Source organism: Microcebus murinus, chromosome 20 (assembly GCF_040939455.1).
Source record: "Microcebus murinus isolate Inina chromosome 20, M.murinus_Inina_mat1.0, whole genome shotgun sequence".
Taxonomy (NCBI): Eukaryota; Metazoa; Chordata; class Mammalia; order Primates; family Cheirogaleidae; genus Microcebus; species Microcebus murinus.
Window position 1 is genome coordinate 22,407,697 of NC_134123.1, and position 16,251 is coordinate 22,423,947.

The 16,251-nt window shown below is 50.3% G+C and overlaps 1 protein-coding gene across 2 annotated transcripts in view; it reads left to right on the plus strand.

Moving 5' to 3' along the window:
- ZFHX3 (zinc finger homeobox 3) overlaps positions 1–16,251 on the plus strand; it is a 246,264-nt gene that overhangs the window by 77,976 nt on the left and 152,037 nt on the right. For both annotated transcript variants that reach the window (XM_012742368.3, XM_012742367.3), the window contains exon 2: positions 8,034–10,798. In XM_012742368.3, the coding sequence (XP_012597822.2) occupies positions 8,083–10,798 (2,716 nt within the window). In that variant the 5' untranslated portion in view covers positions 8,034–8,082. The remainder of the gene's footprint in view (positions 1–8,033; positions 10,799–16,251) is intronic.

Here is a 16,251-nt window from a genome sequence, read left to right on the forward strand (position 1 = left end):
CCTCCTGTCTTAGCCTCCCAGAGTGCTAGGATTACAGGTGTGAGCCACCGCACCCGACCACTATTCCAACTCTTACCCATTATTTTTTTAGTACCATTGATTCTTTCCTGAATGGATTACGATGATGATGGTTACCAAACAGTGATTTTCTAACTCCACAATTCCTTCTACATTTTTTAGTTGGGGTTCTACCCTAGGGAAGAACTCTCCCTTCTCCCACATTTATTCTTTTCCTTTTCAAAGCATGGACTTACGGATTCTTATTTTACATGTTGGGTTGTTGCAATTCTTTACTGTCATTTTATTTTCTTGCTCAATTGTGTCCCAGGTGTGGCCAGCTGGAGCCCCTCCACCCTGCCCCTGGCTGGTGGTGGCACATCCTCCTCGTTCTTTGAGCACAGGAAGATGCTCCAGGTCACCTTGCACTCTCCCTGCCCCAGCCCAAGAATTGGCCATTTTTCTTTGAGGAGCCCCAGTTCCATTTAGTGGAGAGTGGTTAGGCTGGACATCTCTTAAACGAAGAGAAAAAGAAAAGGAATGTGTTCAGGGATCCTCTTTTTTCCTCTCTGAAGGTGTTACTGTTTCTCCCATTACCTTAATTTCCCCCACTGTTTTATTAAGCACCTATTTATTCCATCTCGGATGTGGAGGACACAGAGGGGAATGATGCATGAGGGTGATATCACGCTGCTCACAGCTTAGTTAGTGGCAGGGACGGACAAATCGACAGATAATCCCAGCAGTGTGATAACCCCAGAGTTGCAATGTGTCGCCAGAGCGAGAAGCAAAGGGGAAATTTCAAGCTGGTTGAGTAGCCCAGATTGATCACCCAGGAATGAGAAGAATCTCCACCTTTCAAAGGCTGCCTGATGGAACCTCCTGGCCACAGCAAAACCCCTTCTCCTTGTACAGAACCAGGGAATGCAGGAATGCAGCGCTGCCCAGCACAAACATTCCGTTTGGGAACTTTGCGAATCTGGAGAAAGATTTTCATTTATGTTGACCCCAACTCTGATTCCTTACAAATTACCCTGATTACCCGTGGTTCAGCCCTGAAGCTGGCTAATCCTCCGTGGATGTGGCCGGCAGGGCTTTGTGTAGTTGAGTGTAGTTTTCCTGCCCTGCAGGAGGTCTTCTGTCTCCTGCTCTCCTGAGCTGTTCTTGGCCAGCTGTTCCGATGGTGCCCGAGTTTGTTGGCAGTGTCCCCCCTACGAGATTCCCCAGAGTGGCCCATGACGTGCTTTGTGCAGACAGAGAAAGCCATGGGGCTGAAAACCTGCTGAAGGTCCCAGAGACTTAGAGTATACCTGTCGCCACCAGGTCAGCTTTGGTCTTCTGAATTTGTAGTCAGTGAAACCCCTAGGCATTTTTATTTTTTATTTTTTGGCATGAACTGCTATCATACTAACCCTTTGCACTCGGATGTCGAGTGTGACTCGACACGGTTAGCAAAAATTATAGAGATTAAAATTACTCTTTGAATGTATCAATAATTTGAAATATTAAAAATCCAAATAAATAAGTTTGTATGAAAAGAAACTACAGTTTTTTATTCTACTGCTTTATAAAATCTGGGGTATGTAAAAAATCCCGAGTAGAATAAAGGAATCGAGAAAAAAGCAAGCGAGTGCAAAGGGTTAATCCCAGTCTCTTCCATCCGCTGTCGGTTAAGCTGGTTGCTTACTTAAATACAGGGTTTCAAAATTCAAAATTTGTCCTTTTAAAATTTTGTCTTGTTAGTTTGGGCCTGTTGTTCCAACTTGGCTAGATCTTTTTGTTTGTTTCTCCCCAGTCCTGATTCTACCATATGCTCTAGGTTTATGTGCTCTTTGGATGGATGGGTGTGTTTGGTCTTGTCCTTCAAGTTGGTGTTTTCAGCGAATAGAACAGGGGCAAGACAGCTGTGTGGTAGTCCCTAGACACGTGGACCTCGCAGTTGACACCTGAGGTCCTGGGATCAACCAGCTATAAATACGATTGGCCGTATTTATTATCTGTAAAACATTTTGCGGTTCTAGATGTATAAGGAAATGATAAATTTTGGCTGGGCACAGTGGCTCACATCTATAACCCCAGCACTTTGGGAGGCCGAGGCAGGAGGATCACTTGAAGCCAAGAGTTCAAGACCAGCCTGAGCAATGTAGCAAGACCCCATCCCTACAAAAAATAATTTTAAAAAATTAGCTGGGCATGGTGATCCTAGTTACTTTGGGAGGTTGAGACAGGAAGACTGCTTGAGCTTAGGAGTTTGAGGCTGCTGTGAGCTATGATTGTGCCACTGCAGTGCCAGTCTAGGAAACAGAGTAAGACCCTATCTCAAAAAAAAAAAAAAAAGAAAAAAGAAAAAAGGTAGGTTTTGAAATATGTTATTAAAATCAAAAAGTACTCTTAACTGTATTTCTCATATCAGTGAGTCTCAGTGAGGCTATTCTTCAGTTTGTTTTATTTGAAGTCTTTTACTGGACCTGTAGCTAGTGGCGAATTCCTCAGAATCACCTCCCCGCCCCCATATACACCAAATGTTTTTTCAGCAACTGTTGAATCTTTTCATTATTTTATCTGAAATCATGTACACACACCGCTCTGCTCTTGGTTAATATTACTTTTTTTGGGGGGGGGAGGGGGACAAAGTCTCACTCTGTTGCCCTGGGTTGAGTGCTGTGGCGTCAGCCTAGCTCACAGCAACCTCAAACTCCTGGCATTAAGCGATCCTCCTGCCTCAGCCTCCCAAGTAGCTGGGACTACAGGCACATGCTACTGTGCCTGGCTAATTTTTTTCTATTTTCAGTAGAGACAAGGTCTCACTCTTGCTCAGGCTAGTCTTGAATTCCTGACTTCAAGCAATCTTCCTGCCCCAGCTTCCCAGAGTGCTAAGATTGTAGGTATGAGCCACTGCACCCACCCATGCTTTACATTGCTTTCGAGTACTTTTTACCACTTAACCTTGTAATTGTTGGCGGTCTCTGTCCCCTACCAGAATGTTAAGCCAAGACCTGTTTATCAGGGACTCCCCAGCGTCTGACACATAGTGGCTTTTAGATACTTATTGAAGAAAGGAATGAATGAGTAAATTCATCTATAGTGAAACTGCTCAACGGTCAGAATGCTGGGTCTACCTTATAGTTCTTTGCAGCGACTTCCTCTGCCCACTTCTCCCATACTCACCTGTCTGAAGAGATCCAAGTAAGAACGTCCACTTTTGGCTGAACAAAGTGGTTCACATCTATAATCCTTGTGCTTTGGGAGGCCACGGCAGGAGAATTGCTTGAGTCCAGGAGTTTGAGACCAGCCTGGACAACATAGGGAGACCCTGTCTCTACAGAAAAAAAAAAAAAAGGAGTCCCTTTTGAACTGTCCTCCCCCATGACTCCCAAGCAGGAAAAGAGTGTTTGGGTGAATTGACAGTGTTCTTTTATATTAGCAGTCCCAGTTTGCCACAATCAAAGGACAGTTCCCCGTGTATGTAAAGATCGAATGTGAACGAATATTGGAGGTAGGGAGATTTTGGTGTTCTGTTTGAGAAATAGACATTACACTCTGTGTGCTTAGAGTGGCTAAGCACATAGACTCCACAGCCAGATTATCTGGTTTTGTCGTTTAGGCTAGGTTATCTGGGCAACCTCAGTTTTCCCATCTTTAAAATAGGGACAAAAACAGCATCGTCTCATCCGTCGATCAAAGGGATGCTGTACCCACAGGCCTAACTCAGGGCCACAGTCAGTAAGCAGATGGCTTCCATTATGAAGGTTTTAATTTTAAAGAACTTTGGGGAAGAAAGACGCAAAGGAGGAAATGAAGTCACCCATAACCTCATCCCCTAGAAATTAAACTATATTATAAAATTGTAAATGTGAATCTCTTGTATTTTCATATGCATACCTATGTGTTTTGTTCACTTACCATCTTTGTGATCATTTTGCCTAAGCCTATAAATAGTTTATTTAAAAGCGTTTTTATAACAATGTATGGAATTTATATGCATTGTTATTTAGAGTCCCTGTTTTTGCTTGATCATTTTTTTATTTTTTCCTTTTTTTTGTTGGGATGAGTAATCTTTTTATCTCTGTGCATCTCTTGGGTGGTTCCCTTAGGATAAATTCCTGGAATGGAGAATTGCTGAGTCAAAGGGCACGTGCATTTTTGAGGCTCTTGGTGCACCCTGCCTGTTCTCGGAGTTCCTTGCCTCCCCTCCTGCAGAGCAGGGGAGCTCCCAGCAAAGCGGCCATCCCTGCCTGCTGGCTGACGTCCCTGGTGATGCCTCGTGGGTTATTCGCAGCGGCAACAGTTTCTCGCTGTCTCTGTTCTCTTTGTTTTTCTTTCCTTCCCCTTTGTTTCCCTTCTTGGTTTTCTGCCAAACAGCCTCTTGTGAAAGGACTGCCTAATTAACCCTGTGCTAATTAACAATTTAAAATTACACAGCGCGACTGTTCATGTTTAATTCTCTGGGAGCTGGAGCAGCAGCAGGAACCCCCTCTCCTTCCTCGTAGCCGCACCCCCCACCCCAGCCTCCCTGCCACACCGTTGCCTTTGACTCGGCCCGGTCTCCCTACAGGAATGGGCTGACGCTGTCAAAAGCACATGTTTTTAGTGTGAAGAGGCTCCCCTTGATGAATGGGGAGCCACAGGCTGATGTTATCATTTTAAACAATCTTTGATAAGTAACGACTGACGATATTTGTAAAGATACAGAGTGGTTTTATGGGCGATTCCAAGGGACAGATAATTTGGGACACCAGCAAGGGTGGGGGATTCTTAAAGAAGGTGTTGGAATTTCCCTCTCCAATGGCAAATTTAAGTGCTAAACAGAAAGACAACGTTAGTGCTAGCTAGATGATGCCTATAACTTTCTTATTGGAAGGATGTGCTCTTTTAAAATCTAACTGAATTCTTAAACAAAAATGCCACGTTAAGGACAATATTGAGGGTCATGGAGTAGAGCACTTGGACATTTTAATTAAAGGGAATTTAAGAGTTTCAAAAGGACCCCCAAATTCCCTTTAAAGAGAGGGGTGGGCTGCAGGAAGGGCTGCGGGTTGCGGGTGCGTGTGTGCTGGCCCAGGAGCCAGTGAAGGGTGGGGAAGGGGTGCAGGGCTTGGGGGGGTGGGGGGACTGAAGACAGGCATGCGTGTCCGGCTGGCGGGGCTGCCTGGGAGCGTGCGAGGACCCACTGGGTTCCCAGGCTGCCCTCTGTAACTGAAGATCATTGATTTTACGGGAAACCATGTTTACAGACAGAGTGCTGATCGACCTGCCGAGTTGACTTCTGCCTCCTTAAGTAAGAACTACCTTTTTCTTATTGACTGGCTGATAAACAGAGCGAGGGAGGCTGCCGGCTGGGTGGGAGAGTGGTGGATGCCCTGAGGCCCTTGAGCTGCGGGATTGGGAGGCCTCGGAGACTTCTTCACCTTTATGCGCCGGTCCCCTCTTGTCCGTCCCCATCCCTGAACATTCCGGGGACCGATGACTGAGTCTGAGACCGACCGTCCCTGGTTACCTGGCAATATGGGTGCCAGGCGCAGAAAACTTGGCAATCTGGTGATGATGTTGTGAAGCAGAGAGTGGCTCGGGTTTTAATTAGAGTTCCCCAGGGATGGTCTGAAAATGCAGATTCCCATGGGGAGGGGTTTGTTAAAAATCTGCATTTGTCACAAGCTCCCTGGTGAGGGTGATGTCAGTAGTCCACGAACTGCATTTCGCTTGCTTGGCGAGGTTGCGGACAGTTCTGCTTGCCGTGGCCAGCATGCATGCGTGGGAAGGAAGCCCAGACCACACCGCTTGGGTCCTGACGTGGGACCCTCCTTTCCCACCTGCGTCTTCATGCTCTTCACGAGCCCTCGTCCCCTGTGAATGTTGTGGGCTCTAGTGTCACCCCCAGGGGTCATCTGTCTTTCAGAGGTGGTTACAATGTCACTCTTTCTCGACACCTTCTGCTTTGGAGTAGAAAACAGAGTAAGGAAGTTTCTAAAAGTCCCAGCCCCTTAGCTGGACAGTTTGTGGAGGAGGAGGAGGAGGAGGAGGAAGAAGAAGAGACGGGAGCAAGAGAAGCCCACCAATTAATTGGTAAACGCTTGCAGGCTTCTCGGGCCCAGCCCAGGCTGGAGAGGAGATTGGCTTCACTGTCGATAAACAAGTCCCTCGTGCAGCATCAAAGCTGTTCTCCTTTATCAATCGTGGCCTCCCCTTCCCGCATGTTCCTGTAACTTACCAAGCATTTATGACATTGATTTTACAATCGGGCTGTTAACCCTCCCACCCCTTCAGGCCTGCCAACCTTTTCGGCCTGAGCTGTCAATCAAATGTCATCCCGGCCAATCAGGAGCCTCCTTAAGAAGAGCCACCCTGGATTGTCACCTGTATCCCAGCTAAGCCTCAGGAGGAAGTCCCACTGTGTTTGCTGTTTGGTTTGGTTTGGTTTAGCATAGTCATCTCTGTTGCAAATCAATATGTCCTTTCCAAGGCAGTCGCGTGGAACATTGTCGTCACGAAGACTGAGGTCGTGAGAGGTGTGCATGTGTGTGTGTGCGTGCGCGTGTTTTAGACGCACGATGTCACAGCCTTCCAAAAAGTCACTTCTCCTGAGACTTGTGGTGAGCCTGCCTTCCCCATCTGTTCCCGAGGGGGAGCTGTTGGCTCACTGTGCAGCCAAGAATCAAGAAATGAAAAAAGTCTGAGAAGATGGGGGCTGGTGGGGAGGAGGGAGATCCCAGCGCGGCCGAAACCGTCATCCCCGTGTGTGAGTGAGACGGCGGGCGGAGAAGCTGCCGAGCGTTCTCCAGCAGGAGCAGGAGGGGAAGGGTGTCCGGGGAGCGCAGGCGAAAGATCAGGGCTGTGCGGCGTGCGGCGCTGGCAGGGCCGGGATGGAATGAGCACCCCTGCGATGGGTACGACCAGGTTGCCGCAGGAGCAGAGTGGCTCCTGGACTGACGCCTCCCTCCCCAGGGACACGAGGTCTCACAGGGCACATTCAGCTCAGTGGCACTTTGGAGTCGGAAACGGAAAAGCCCCAGGGCTGAAGGACAGCTGGTTGGGCAGTGACTAATAACTAAGAGGCAGGTGTGGAGTCGGGGCTGGCCGAGCCCAGCTGCCGGCTCCACTTGCCGCTAAGATCCTTGATAGCAAAACCCACCGAGCACGTGGTGAGCAGGCTCCCTCCAGACAGAGCAAGAGAGACGCCGCTGGAGGGGCAGTTGGCAGATGGAGAGTCTGGTCCGTTCTGGAAACCCAGCTCATGTTTTGCACCTATGCATTTTCAGTCTGAAGCCGGCTAAGTTTCAGGAAGGGAGCTTGACTCGCTGGGGCAGAGGAGATGGGGATTTGGGGACCTGTTTTCTCTTGCGTTTCACAGTGGTCAGAGTAGCATTGGGCCTCTTTTCGGGATTCACCCCTTAGTTTTAGTGCTTATAAAGTGGGACCTGGAGAGGACGGATGCAGCCAGGGGCCCTCTTGGGGTCCTCGCAGAGCGCGTGTCGGCCTACACGCTTGCCCTTTGACTCTCCCGCACCTTCTTTGAACTCAAGCTAGGAACGTGGTCATTTCAAGCAACAGCGGCCTTTCCAGGCTATATCCCCGTTTACCGTTCTTTTCTGGGGGCACTCAGCCTTCTTCCTCCTCTTGTCCCTCCCCTGCGTTCCCCTGGCCCACGGACGGTGCGGGTGACTGTGCCGCCACCTGTGCGTGGCGGGCTGGAGAGAGGTCCTCACTGCACCTCCCCTCCTCCGCTGTGGCTCGGCGCCAGGCTCAGCCCCACCTCCACACTGTGCTGGCAAAGAATGGAAACCCCCACCTGCCTCCGGGGCTGGAGCACGGCACTCCGACGCCAGAGAGGCCTGTTCCTGGTCCCCTCTGCCCGTGTCCCCCTCTCACACCGTGCCCAGGCCGCCCCGCCTCGCATCTCTGTGTCGCGGGTGCGGACGGACGGAAGCCTCTTAGCGTGCGCCCCGTGTGCGGGAGCTTAGCCTCGGCCCTCCTAACCTCTTTCCTTTCTCTCTCTCTTTCCCCTCTCTCCCTCCTCCCCCCTTGCCTCCGCCCTTCAGGTCCGATCCTCCGTACTGGGTGCAATGAAAGCTCCACGCAGGCCTTGCCATGGAAGGCTGTGACTCGCCCGTCGTCTCGGGGAAGGACAATGGGTGCGGTCTCCCTCAGCACCAGCAATGGACTGAACTCAGCAGCACCCACCTCCCCGACAAAGCCAGTAGCATGGAGCAGTCCACAGGCGACAGCCACGGGCCCCTGGACGGCCTGAGGCCCCCCTTCAATGAGCGCCTGGCGGAGAGCGCCGCGCCCGCCGGCCCGCCCGCCGAGCCCGCCGGCAAGGAGGTCAGCTGCAACGAGTGCTCGGCCTCCTTCGCCAGCCTCCAGACCTACATGGAGCACCACTGCCCCGGCGCGCGCCCCCCGCCGCCCCTGCGCGAGGAGAGCGCCAGCGACACCAGTGAGGAGGGCGAGGAGGAGAGCGACGTGGAGAACCTGGCCGGGGAGATCGTCTACCAGCCGGACGGTTCCGCGTACATCGTGGAGAGCCTGAGCCAGCTGGCCCAGGGCGGGGCCGCCTGCGGCAGCGGCACCGGGCCTCCCCCCCAGCTCTTTCTGAACTCCCTCCCCGGCGGTGCGGGGGGCAAGCAGGGGGACCCTTCTTGTGCTGCACCCGTGTACCCGCAGATCATCAACACTTTCCACATAGCCTCATCCTTCGGGAAATGGTTTGAGGGCCCGGACCAGGCTTTCCCGAATACCTCAGCCCTGGCGGGGCTCAGCCCCGTCCTGCACAGCTTCCGCGTTTTCGATGTGCGACACAAAAGCAACAAGGATTACCTGAACAGCGACGGTTCTGCCAAAAGCTCCTGCGTATCCAAAGATGTTCCCAACAATGTGGACCTGTCCAAATTCGATGGCTTCGTGCTCTACGGCAAGAGGAAGCCCATCCTGATGTGTTTCTTGTGCAAACTCTCCTTCGGGTACGTCCGTTCGTTTGTCACCCACGCGGTGCACGACCATCGAATGACCCTGAGCGAAGACGAGCGGAAGATTCTTAGCAATAAGAACATCTCCGCTATCATCCAAGGGATCGGCAAAGACAAGGAACCCCTTGTAAGTTTTCTGGAACCAAAAAACAAAAACTTTCAACACCCTTTAGTTTCCACAGCTAACCTCATAGGCCCCGGACACAGTTTTTATGGTAAATTCAGTGGCATTCGGATGGAAGGGGAGGAGGCTCTCCCAGCCGGCTCGGCCGCTGGCCCCGAGCAGCCCCAGGCTGGCATCTTGACCCCCAGCAGCCTGTTGAACCTTGGCGGGCTCACCAGCTCGGTCCTGAAGACCCCCATTACCTCAGTCCCCCTGGGGCCTCTGGCTCCCAGTCCGACCAAATCCTCAGAGGGCAGGGACTCTGGGGCAGCGGGAGGGGAGAAGCAAGAAGCAGGAGATCCGGATTGCTTCTCCGAGAAAGCAGAGCCAGCCGAGGAGGAGGCGGAGGAGGAAGAGGAGGAGGAAGAGGCGGAGGAGGAGGAGGAGGAAGAGGAGGAGGAGGAGGAAGAGGAGGAAGATGAGGGCTGCAAAGGACTCTTTCCAAGCGAGCTGGACGACGAGCTGGAGGACAGGCCCCACGGGGAGTCTGGGGCCGCGGCAGGTAGTAGCAGCAAAAAGGACCTTGCTCTCTCAAACCAAAGCATTTCTAACTCCCCCTTAATGCCTAATGTGCTCCAGACCCTGTCGAGGGGCACAGCTTCTACTAGCTCTAATTCTGCTTCTTCCTTTGTTGTCTTTGATGGTGCGAACAGGAGGAATCGTTTAAGCTTTAACAGTGAGGGCGTCAGGGCCAATGTGGCAGAGGGCGGCAGGAGGCTGGACTTCGCTGACGAAAGTGCCAATAAAGACAATGCCACAGCACCAGAACCAAATGAAAGCACAGAGGGCGACGATGGGGGCTTCGTCCCCCATCACCAACACTCTGGCTCCCTCTGCGAGCTTGGGGTCGGGGAGTGCCCCTCGGGGAGTGGTGTGGAGTGCCCCAAATGTGACACAGTCCTGGGCTCCTCGCGCTCGCTGGGCGGCCACATGACCATGATGCATTCTCGTAACTCGTGCAAGACGCTCAAGTGCCCCAAGTGCAACTGGCACTACAAGTACCAGCAGACACTGGAGGCGCACATGAAGGAGAAGCACCCCGAGCCGGGGGGCTCCTGCGTGTACTGCAAAAGCGGGCAGCCCCACCCCCGGCTGGCACGAGGCGAGAGCTACACGTGTGGTTACAAGCCTTTCCGCTGCGAGGTGTGTAACTACTCCACAACGACCAAAGGCAACCTCAGTATCCATATGCAGTCCGACAAGCATCTCAACAACATGCAGAACCTGCAGAACGGAGGCGGGGAGCAGGTCTTCAGCCACACCGCCGGGGCGGCGGCGGCTGCGGCAGCGGCGGCCGCCGCGGCGGCCAACATCAGTAGCTCCTGCGGGGCCCCCTCGCCCACCAAACCAAAAACCAAACCCACGTGGCGGTGCGAGGTGTGCGATTACGAGACCAACGTGGCCAGGAACCTGCGCATCCACATGACCAGCGAGAAGCACATGCACAACATGATGCTGCTGCAGCAGAACATGACCCAGATCCAGCACAACCGCCACCTGGGCCTCGGCAGCCTGCCCTCGCCCGCCGAGGCCGAGCTCTACCAGTACTACCTGGCCCAGAACATGAACCTGCCCAACATGAAGATGGACAACGCCGCCTCGGACGCCCAGTTCATGATGAGCGGCTTCCAGCTGGACCCCGCCGGGCCCATGGCCGCCATGACGCCGGCTCTAGGTGAGAATGACTGCGTGTGTGTGTGTTTTCATGAGAGGGGCTTACCTGGGGGAAAGCGGAGGCTAGATGGAGTCCTTTGCATTTGGTTGGCTTTACCTTCTTGAGTTGCTCTGTGTAGACCCCGGAGTGTCTTATGATCGAATATTTTTTTTTTTTTCATGAATCCTATGAGCTCTGTGGTGCACGTGGAAGAGTGGATGCATTCAGCAGAGATACGATTAAAATTTAGGTGCTTTGTCTAGTTTTTGGCTTATGGTCAACCTTCCTTTCTGTTCCCTTTCTCTGTCTTTTTCTCAGTTTGAAAAATCACTATCATCACCCCAAACTTCAGTATTGCATTAAATACTTGTTGAGACGTACAGAAAACTGTAGCTGGGACAATCATCTAGATAAGTGGAGCAGGGATAATTACCTCAGTGGTTTAAATAAGGACAGTCATCTCAGTTATTCGGAACCATAGTGTACGTACCTCATTCACATAACCAAAGGCTGCTCCCTTGCTGAGCTGGAACCACCGAGATGGGTTTCTCTCAGCATTCTCCACATATTCATGAGAATCTTGATGGAAGAGACGTGCTCTTTTTCTTTCTTATTTTGGATGAGTTGGTGGTGGTTAGTATAGTTGGGGATTAAATTGCCCTGGGGCGCTGTAAAGAGTAGTGTGATAGATGAGGAACAAACGAATTGTAAAATTGTCCATCAAGGAAAGCTGAGTTTTAGTATCAGCTACATCTTGGTTTACCAAGCTTTTGTTGCCATGAAAAAAATCACTTGTGCATTGGAGAAGTTGAACTGGCTGTGTCCAGACACCAAGTCTTACCGGTAGGCTTACTGCATCTAGAACAGGACCAAGACTGTAGCATTTGGATGCTGAAAACTGTGCGTTCTTTATGTAGAAGGAATCATGCCCACTTTGGGGATAGCTGCTAGCTGAAGGAAATCTACAGGTCCATTTCGTGAGGACTGGGTCACTCCAGCCTCTACCTCTTGTGCCCTGGACAGGACCCTACCACCCTCTGTTCCCTAAATCTGCTAACTAATCTCTTGGGACCAGTGGCCATGGCCTGGATTAAGTAGTGTCACCTTACCGACAAGGGAATAAGTTGTTCCGGGCACCACGGTGTCAGCAAGTCCCTTCTTTCTGGGAGGGTTTAGATCAGTGGTCCCCACCCTTATTTGGTACCAGGGACCAGTTTCATAGAAGACAATTTTTCCATGGATGGGGGGAGGGTTTGTGGGGGGGATGATTCAAGCACATTACATTTATTGTGCACTTAATTTCTGTTATTGTTGTAATAACAGACATTGTAATATATCATGGAATAATTACACAACTCACCATAATGCAAAATTGGATGCCGCCACTGATCTGAAATGAGGAGGAGCTCAGGCGGTGATGTGAACTATGGGGAGCGACTATAAATACAGACAAAGCTTCGCCTGCTGACCTGCCGCCCACCTCCTTCTGTGTGTGTGGCCCGGTTCCTAACAGGCCAAGGACCGGTGTTACAGGTCCAGGGTTTGGGGACCGCAGGTTTAGATGACTGCCAGGGGCCAGACCTCACCACTTTGCCGGTCTTTATGTGTGTGGTGATTTAGTGCTAATTGCTATGGTGAGTTATATTTCAAAGCATTCAATTTCTTTTTTCTTGCTATGTATTCAAGTTTGAATCCTTGATGCTTTAATTTTATTTCCCATTTCGAAACGTTTGTCTCTTGATCCTTTATTACCAAATAACTTGAGGAAGTTTGACCCAACTGGTTGATCACAGCTGTGTAGGGACTGACACAGCCCCATCTGTGTGCAGGGTGGACCATGGGCTTCGGTATCTTGGACATTCTTTAAAAACCAGTAAGAATTGGGGTTTTATAGCCCGGAGACTTAAAATCTTGGGAAGCAGATCTTGGAAGAAATCAAACACAATAGAGGTGGAATAAAGACAGAAAATGGATGGGTTTATATTGGGTCAAAGTGAGATCTTTTTTAATTACCTTGAAAACAGGTAACTAAGGCTTGACTGGAGAGGCAGAGACATGTTTTGCATTCACACCAAATAAGTGTCTGTGAGTCTTGGGGCTGTCACACACTGTCCCGGGCAGTCATGGCAGGTAGAAAAGAAACAGAAGAATGAATCCCTGTAGTATAGACACACATAAAAGATCCACATTTTATTTCTTAAAGACAATAGAGCTCTTCCTTCCAAGGACTTTATCCAGCTCTGTAGGGAAGGGCCCTTGAATTTCTAGTGTCACCACTTGTCGGCAAGGTGAATGTCTGGGACCACCTGTTCCTTCCTCGGGCCGTGAGAGCTGTTGAGATGGTGCGAGAGCCACGGATGCTTTATGCGGGAGCTCGCGTGGAAGTGAGTCCAGAGGACTTAGAACTTAAGTTGTGTGACTTCCGTAGGATAAGCCAACATATGCAGATGAGAAGAACCATAGCTGTCACCTTATCTACAGCTCTGCAGACTTTCCCCATAGGCCATTTACAAGATGGCTATAGGTGTTATCAGACTTGACTGGGTTCTGCAGGGAAGACACGTTTTTGTGAAGTACACTCCTGCTTACAAAGTTATTGTTCTCATACTTCCCTTGACAGAACCTTCTCTTTAGCATTGTCAAACAGACCCCAGTGCTGGGGATGCATCCTTTCTGGATGCTTTTAAGGGAAGGGTTGGGTCTCCTTCATCTGGTATGGTTGGATTTGCCGCCATTTGTAGGCAGCATGTTAGACTTGAGGCCATGTGAACATCCTCCCAAACATTCCTTCCCACTCTGAAGTTTAGCACAGCACTGAGAAAGGGGTTGCTCGTGTGGGGGCACCTGCATGTTTCCCAAGTAGCCAGCTAGCCAACCCGGCTCCTGCATGGGGCTTAGTAGCTCCCCTGCGTCTGCCTTTGATTCTAGAATGTGCCTTTTGAGCCATGTGCCTCTCTGAGGATGTGCTTATGGGTAGGCTCGAGTGCCAGGGTGTGAATTCCAGGATTAAAGTTAGGGGCATTCAGGGAGATGGGGGCTTGCTTCTTTCCAAGATGGTATATCCACCATGGCTCAAGATTAAAGACCTGCTAAGTCCTTATTTATGGGGCCCCTCCCCCTAACTGCCTGTGAATTGGGCGAGGATCCTCCACTTCTTGGGAGCTGCATTAGTTCCTTTAGCCTTACGGATTTGCAAGATTTCTAAGCCCTGGGTTGGTTTCTCCAAGGTACAGTCCTCGAAGGGAGTTTTCGCTGGCCCGTCATCTTAACTCGTTTTATCATTCTTCGGCTTCTGTCCTCGATTTGCATTTCATTTTAAGAGCTTAGAATGGGAACAGGGACTTCTTTCCGAGGACTTCTAATTTGCACTGAGGCATCCAGCAAGTGACAGCTGAATTTGTCCTTAGAGCAGTATTGATGCACCGAGGTGAAATCTGAAAAGGGAAGGAGGTTTGATGCTCCAGGTGGTTGGCATCAGAAACAAATATATGTTTGCTCCTTGTCTTACCCTCCGGGCAGTTACTGCTTTGACTGTGAACACCACGTACGTTTTGTGGATGTTGCCCAGCCTCTGTCCCCATTCAGGGACGGAGCTTTTAGGCTTCTTTTTTTTCTTCCTCTTTTTCTTTCTTGTCCTAAAAAGAATGTCATAGTTATGGCTCCTCTCACCGGGGGAGATGGTAAGAGAGACAACAAACAGAAAGCTTCGTAAGCCTTCTGGAATGCATGTGCAAAAGGTTTCTGTGGCTTGCTGGACTGTTGATAGCTTCAAACACAGCTGGTCTGCTTACTAGAGCCTGTACTGATCTTTTGACCTGAGGTATCTCTTGTAAATAAGAAAATCATTTAAGAAAAACAAAGCAAAACAACAAAACGAAAAACCTTTTCTTTGATGAGCCACTAACTTGGGTTCTAATCAGTCATTAAAAAAAAAAAAAATAACCTTAGCCCAACCACACCTAAAAGGTCAGGTTTAAATAGGAATTGGGGGGAGGGTATGGGCAGACCTGATAGCTCAAGTGTGTGTGTGTGTGTGTGTGTGTGTGTGTGTGTGTGTGTGTGTGTGTGTGTGTGTGAGTTCAGGGGAGAGGCAGAAATAGCAGCTGCTGTTCAGCTTTCTGCTTGACTGTCTGCTTCTAGGTAGTGGACGGAAGGCTGCTCTTTCCAAGCCTTTCTCAGGGTATAAACAAGACCTTGCTGTATTAATTTACTGCAGTGAGTGTGAGCCCGGCCCGGTGTATCCAGGGCAGTGATGGACTGAAAAGGAGCAGGGTGGAGAGGGAGGGGAGATCTTTCTCAGATCCTGACCGTCGCGTTTCACTGCCCATCTTGGTCCACTTCCCGAACCTGTAACATTTTGGGTTTTTTCCCCACCCTCGTCTGGCACAGCAGGCATTTGGGCGTCAGTGCAGGGGGGGGTACTGCAGGGGGTCGGTGAGGATTAGATGGGGTGAGGATTAGAGAGGCGGTGCCCTGGTGGGGACACCAGCCGTCTGTTTGTGGCAGACTGTGGGTGCAAAGGCAATGTGGCAGGTCTTAGAAGGTGCCACGTGTCACATAGTGCAGAGGCTCAGGAAAGGGAAGAGGTTGTCATATGGGGAAGATGTGGCAGGGAGTGGCGGCACTGACCAGAGGGACGTGGCGAGAAGTACAAGGAGCAGTCCCCAAATCTTCGCTTTGGAGCGGCGTTGTCCAGTGCAGTTGCCGCCCGCCGTGTGTGGCTACCTAAATTTAAATAATGAACATTAAAAATTCAGTTCCTCAATTGCACTTGCCACATCTCTTTTATTTATTTATTTAATTTTGTTTCTATTTCAGCATATTATGGGGGGTACAAATGTTAAGGTTACGTATATTGCCCGTACCCTCCTCCCCCCTGGAGTCAGAGCTTCAAGCGTGACCATCCCCCAGACATTACACATCTCACTCATTGTGTTTGTATATACCCATCCCCTCCTCCATTTCAAGTGTTCTTTTGTCACATGTGGCTGGTGACTGCTGTTTCGGACAGCGCGGCTGTAGAACTTTCCCATCGTCGCGGAAAGCTGTGCCGGTCAGCGCTGCTTTGGATAAATTCTGGGCCCAATTCTGATTCGCCACGAAGGCTTGGTGTGTCTTGAGATGGCAGCTATAAGTCATTTCCAATTTGGGGTTGTGGAGGGTTGGAGTTTTAGATTTTGTTATATGCACTGGGTGATACTTATTTCTGTCTTTTCTTGGATCTGAGAGAAGGCATGAATTGAAACATTCAAGAGGTTATAGTTCCTGACTTCTTCTTTGTGTTCTTCTCCTAATGGAGGAAAACATAATTCCTGCCACAAATCTGAGTGTCTGTGGAAGAGACTGAAACACATCAAGTTGACTCTTTTTGTGTGTGTGTGTTTGGTTTCCAGCTTGTAGCACCTTACAACCCTGGAAATGTGATCTTTTCTCCTTGGACCCTGGTTGGGGGTGGTGGAAGGCTGGGTCGTGTC